The sequence below is a fragment of the Lactuca sativa genome, chromosome 7 (genome assembly GCF_002870075.4).
Source record: "Lactuca sativa cultivar Salinas chromosome 7, Lsat_Salinas_v11, whole genome shotgun sequence".
NCBI lineage: Eukaryota > Viridiplantae > Streptophyta > Magnoliopsida > Asterales > Asteraceae > Lactuca > Lactuca sativa.
This window is the reverse complement of record NC_056629.2, coordinates 189622655-189628086: the sequence shown is the minus strand read 5'-3', so window position 1 is coordinate 189628086 and position 5432 is coordinate 189622655. Positions and strand designations below refer to the sequence as shown.

At 30.3% G+C, this 5432-nt stretch overlaps 1 protein-coding gene across 1 annotated transcript; it reads right to left on the bottom strand.

Annotated features, from left to right (window-relative positions):
• Positions 1-2272: 2272 nt before the first annotated feature.
• Positions 2273-5068, bottom strand: LOC111898422 (probable bifunctional methylthioribulose-1-phosphate dehydratase/enolase-phosphatase E1 1). Its single transcript, XM_023894334.3, has 10 exons — positions 4770-5068; positions 4494-4630; positions 4297-4392; positions 4109-4228; positions 3640-4014; positions 3406-3555; positions 3222-3323; positions 2833-2942; positions 2629-2747; positions 2273-2495 (listed from the first exon to the last, which is right to left on the bottom strand). The coding sequence occupies exons 1-10, from the start codon at positions 4975-4977 to the stop codon at positions 2404-2406; spliced, it is 1509 nt and encodes a 502-aa protein (XP_023750102.1). The 5' UTR covers positions 4978-5068; the 3' UTR covers positions 2273-2403.
• Positions 5069-5432: the final 364 nt, after the last annotated feature.

Sequence of the window (5432 nt, the reverse complement as noted above, 5' to 3'; positions counted from 1 at the left end):
AGTTAATTCAAGTTCCGAAAATAACATTTAAAAAAAGAATTTTTTGATTTTTCCATTTATTTTGCATTTTAAAATTATTTTTAGAATATGTACAGTGTAATATTCTATTTAGAATATTTCACGTATTTTTCAAGAAAAATAGAATTTTTTTTAGTTAATTCAAGTTCCGAAAATAATATTTAAAAAAAGAATTTTTAGATTTTTCCATTATTTTGTATTTTAAAATTATTTTTTAGAATATGTCAGTGTAATACTCTATTTAGAATATTTCACGTATTTTTAAAAAAAAAACGATATTTTTTTTTAATTTTTTTTAGTTAATTCAAGTTCCGAAAATAATATTTAAAAAAAGAATTTTTGGATTTTTCCATTTATTTTGCATTTTAAAATTATTTTTAGATTTGGTCTAACGGTCTCACAAAATTAAAATGGTCTCAAATGAACCTGAATATATATATATATATATATATATATATATATATATATATATATATATATATATATATATATATATATATATATATATATATATATATTGTTTGCCATTGTATAATGTCTTACCAAAAATACACCATACATCTTAAAAATACGATAGAATGAAGAAGAGTTCCCTTAATAATTAGAGAACCAATTCATATTACTTACAAATAAGAAACCTCACTCTAAACATATACATAAAACCACTAACATAACTCTCAATATCTACAAAACATATACATAAAACCACTAACATAACTCTCAATATCTACAAAAGAAGAATGATTTATGTATTTGACACATACAAGAAATCAGAACAAAAGTATGTAAAATAATAGATTACATATACAAACAAGATGTAAGAAACTATAGAGAACTAGGGTTTGTGTCGAAGAGAACTCATCTACAAACCCTATCTACCACAAAGTGTGTGTGTATATATATATATATATATATATATATATATATATATATATATATATATATATATATATATACACACACACTTTGTGGTAGATAGGGTTTGTAGATGAGTTCTCTTCGACACAAACCCTAGTTCTCTATAGTGTCTCTCTCTCTCTCTCTCTCTCTCTCTCTCTCTATATATATATATATATATATATATATATATATATATATATATATATATATATATATATATATATATATATATATATATATATATATATATATTACACAACTAGTCCTTGAAGTATGAGTAGTTACTCCGATAATCTCCAACTTTCACATATGGCACCATTACTCTCCAAGTTTGTTGAATATGTCACAACCAGCTACAATCTTCAGTACGTAACTTTTTTAAGTATCTCCACCTTTGTCCTTGTAAAAATCTAGCATGTCTCTTTATCCCTTCAAAAACATTTAACTACATAACAACCCTTCAATAGCTTTCATCTACATTTTTTTAGTTTGACTTTACACCACCAAATATACTAAAATAGACAATCAAATTTATCCATTCCAAGTTTATGATTGACGAATGTGAAGAAATAATCATATTTCTCAACAGTTACATAATTACCAAGTATATTAATGTAATAAAAGTTTGAACTTGACGAAAATGATAAAAGTATATCAATATGGTCTCATAGTGAACATAAAACAGTTCTATGTAACTTCCAATTAAGTTCGTGACATTATCGGTCAATATAATTTGCTCTTTTAAAGGTGGAGTTGACAAATGTGTTACTTAAGTTATTTTCATTACATATATGAACTTTTAATATTGTTAGACATATTAATCAAGACCCGTGACATATGCCAAATGACTAATTGTCGGATGTTCTTGGTTTCTATGTGTTAATGAGATCTCTAAGTTACAAAAACGACCTTGCAAATATTCATAATCGAGAAGTGGGTTGTTATGATTGTGACGTGACAAATACAGTGTAACAACTTAATAGTGAAATCCTTATTCTAATGCAAAAGTTACACCATTTCGGATTCGTTAGTTACATTTCGTGTTAAGATTTTCATTTCGGACCTGTTTTTTGTAACTAAATAATATCTACCTCTAAAGATAACCACGACCACTATAACCCAACTACTACAAAACACACACGACATACTTATTTTGATACAAAAATATTTCATTTTGGACAAGTTCTTTGTATTTCAAACTAGATTTTTGCTTTTGTATCACATTTCCATCTTGTTTTGTAACTACATGATACTTAATTCGTAGTTTGTAGACATTAAAATTTAAAAGTATAGAAAAGTTACTAAATAGACCAATTTAAATTATGTAAGGGTCAAAAGAGTGAAACTCATAAACTTAAGCTGAAAAGTGACAATTTTTTTATTTGGTGCACATATCATATAACCATGTCACAAATGACAATTTTTTTTTACCACTACAAATATAATACATTCCATTCAAGAACAAGCAAATTACCAAAATCACCCTTATATCTCCGAAAAAGACTTGACCGTTTTGAATCCATGGTTCTCGGGCAGCTGCCCGTTTCCAGGCCGAACAGATATTATCACCTCCAAACCTGACACAAAAATAGTACAAAATTTCAACGAATTAGTGGTTTGATGCAATGTAGGGTTGTACATAAAAGTACAACCCAACAATGCATTGAAACAAAGTTAACATAAATCAAGTATATGGTTTGTGTTATCTACCAGCTGCCTTTGCAGCTACAGCTTCTTGAAAAACATCTGTAACAAATAAGACATCTGAAGGCTTATGAACTCCAACTGATTCACAAATTTCAACATAACTTTTTCTCTCCTTCTTGTTCCTGTCATTTACAATATGAATTAAAGATTCGTTCATGAAAACAAATACAAAATACGCGAAAAACATATGCAAAATGACCAAATTACCCCACTGTGGTGTCGAAAAATCCACTTAAATATGTTCTCAAGTCCCCGTGATTTGAGTATCCAAATAATAGCCTTTGCGCCAATCTGCTACCACTTGAATATATATACACCTGTTTATAAACAAAGTTAATTACATTTTTAGTCCCTGGGTATTGTTAATTTTTTCAAATTTGGTCCCTAACAAGTTTTCTTTTGCAATTTTGGACCTTAGTTTAGGTTTTTGTCCCTATTTGAAGTAGGAATATGGACCAAAAATGTTATAAGAATCTCAAATGAGGAACAAATTTGCAAAAGAGATAAAATTTAGGGACCCAAAATGTAATTTACTCAAACTTTTAATCATAGGCTGAAAAGTGAAATCTCATATTCATATATGAATGGGAGCTTACTTTTATACCAGAAGAATGCCACTTTTGAAGAGAAACAGGAACATCATCAAAAACAACTCCTTTGAGTTCATTTTTTTCAAATCCAGTTTGCCATATGTGACCCTGTAAGCTCAAAGATTCAGCAACTTTGTATAAATTGAAAAAGATTTTCTTGATAAAAACAATAATAATATATAAGCTTTACTTGTAATTGTTTTAAAGAAGTAATTTTCCTATCAGATTTTATCATCCCTTCAACATTAGCAACCAAAGCAGCAATCACTTCCTGTTTTCCAGCCTCATCAGATGGAATTATAACAGCATTTGCAACCCCATTTTTTAAATCATCTTCTACCTGAAACACGAATCTAAAAATTACAAATTTATATAAATAGTTAAATACAATTTACTAAAAAGATGATAATTATGAAAAGCTTACTTGAGAACGTAACAATTTAATATCATCTTGAGTGGCATCAGTGTCATATGTTTCTTCCAGGTGTTTTTGCACATTGTCACGTGCATATGGAAAAAGAACATCAGTGACAAAAGATATAGGCGTTGTTGTCCCTTCAATATCAAGAACAACACAACGATGAGATGGGTTTGTAGTTTGACTTTGACCACATAAAAGTGGTTTAGGACCATGACTTGGAGTTGACCAGTCAAGGCCTAGTTGATGAAGCTTAATCGCAGCTTCAAAGAGATAATGGTAGCATTCAGATTGAGTTTTGGCACTAATCCAGGAATCTCCCCATACATAAATACCATGGTTTCTGACAAGAACAGCAGTTGTCTTTGGGTATGCTTCAATCTGTTTGATCATTAAGGAAAAATTGAAAATCAAATATAAAGACTTGAAGATTGAAGTGATTAAACAAGGTGAAAGAAAGAAAGAAAGAGCATACTGCTGCAGCAAGAGATTCTGTTAACTCTCTTTCTTGAGCTGTGTTTTCTATTATAGGAACCACAAGTTCATCATAGTAACCATGGCCTTGTATTCCTTTAATCATCTCCATATGAGTGATCTGAAAGATTAAAATAAAAGCTCGGTGATGCAATCATGGCATGAAATGTTATTTTTGTTAAGTATTACCCTAAATTCTTTCGCCAATGGATCCATCATAGTTACAAGACAAGATTCCATTCCGTGACTATGAATGACTGCACCAGCATTACGCTTATCATAAGCCTGGGAGATACAAGAACAAGAACATGTGTTACAAAAGTCAAAATTGAGATTCGGAAACGATAATTTGAGAATCATTCGTTTGAATTAGGAATAGGAAGTACCTTCATGAAAAGAGGTGCACAATCTGAACATTTGGGAGGTTTATGAGGGTAAGGCTTCGGCGATGGAGAAAACAAAATATCACCAGTTGATGATAATACATACATGTCTTCTTCTACCATCCTTTCCTTTTGCACACCTATCATAAATTCCCCGAAGTTCATCTTTTGTTCGAGTTTGTTATATCAAAGTTCAATGAATTTGAAATCTTCAATTAGATAATCAGCATACAGATGTTTTTCATGGAAGTATAACCGGATTAAAAAATAAATAGATACCGGAGGGGGACATGATTATGAGTTGCTCTGATTTGGGAACGGAGTCGTCGTGGACCTTGGCGGTGATACTTCCGCCGGTGCCGGAGACCCAACCTAGGTTGTAAAACAGCCGGCATAGCTCAGAGATGAGTGATTTAGTTTGTTTGACCTGAGATCCCTCCAGGTATGCCTGAGATGTTACCGCCGATTTCACGCCATTCGCCGCCATCGACAGTGGTGTACTCTGCTCTGCTCTTTTACGCAGGAAGCGTCACAAGAAGCTGCGTGGTTTTTAGGCACAACGGCTTGAAGGTGCGAAACATGGCGTTCTGATTATCTTTTAATCGCAAATAAAAATTCATAAATTAAAAAATATAATAATAATAATAATAATAATAATAATAATAATAATAATAATAATAATAAATTTAGAATCTAAAATATACTTTTTAATGTGTATAAATATTTAAATTGTGTACATTCATTAAACTATTAAACTATGTTATTATAAATTTTAAGTATCATAATGTTATTATAATTTTGTTTAACACACGAACCATTTTTAGAAATAATTAAAATAGGAACCGAACTGAACCGCCGATTCTATCGGTTCCGGTTTCTTACCGGTTCTTGTCGTGTCTTCAATGTTGGAACCGGTTCTTAAGAAATAACAATATATGGTTC

Excerpts from the sequence above, each read along its gene's own strand:
- LOC111898422 (XM_023894334.3), bottom strand. The coding sequence starts at position 4,977 with ATGGCGGCGAATGGCGTGAAATCGGCGGTAACATCTCAGGCATACCTG. Across the intron at positions 2,748-2,832 it reads TTTTTCGACACCACAGTGGG|GAACAAGAAGGAGAGAAAAA; the intron begins GTAATTTGGTCA and ends TGTAAATGACAG. Across the intron at positions 2,496-2,628 it reads TGTAGCTGCAAAGGCAGCTG|GTTTGGAGGTGATAATATCT; the intron begins GTAGATAACACA and ends TTTTTGTGTCAG.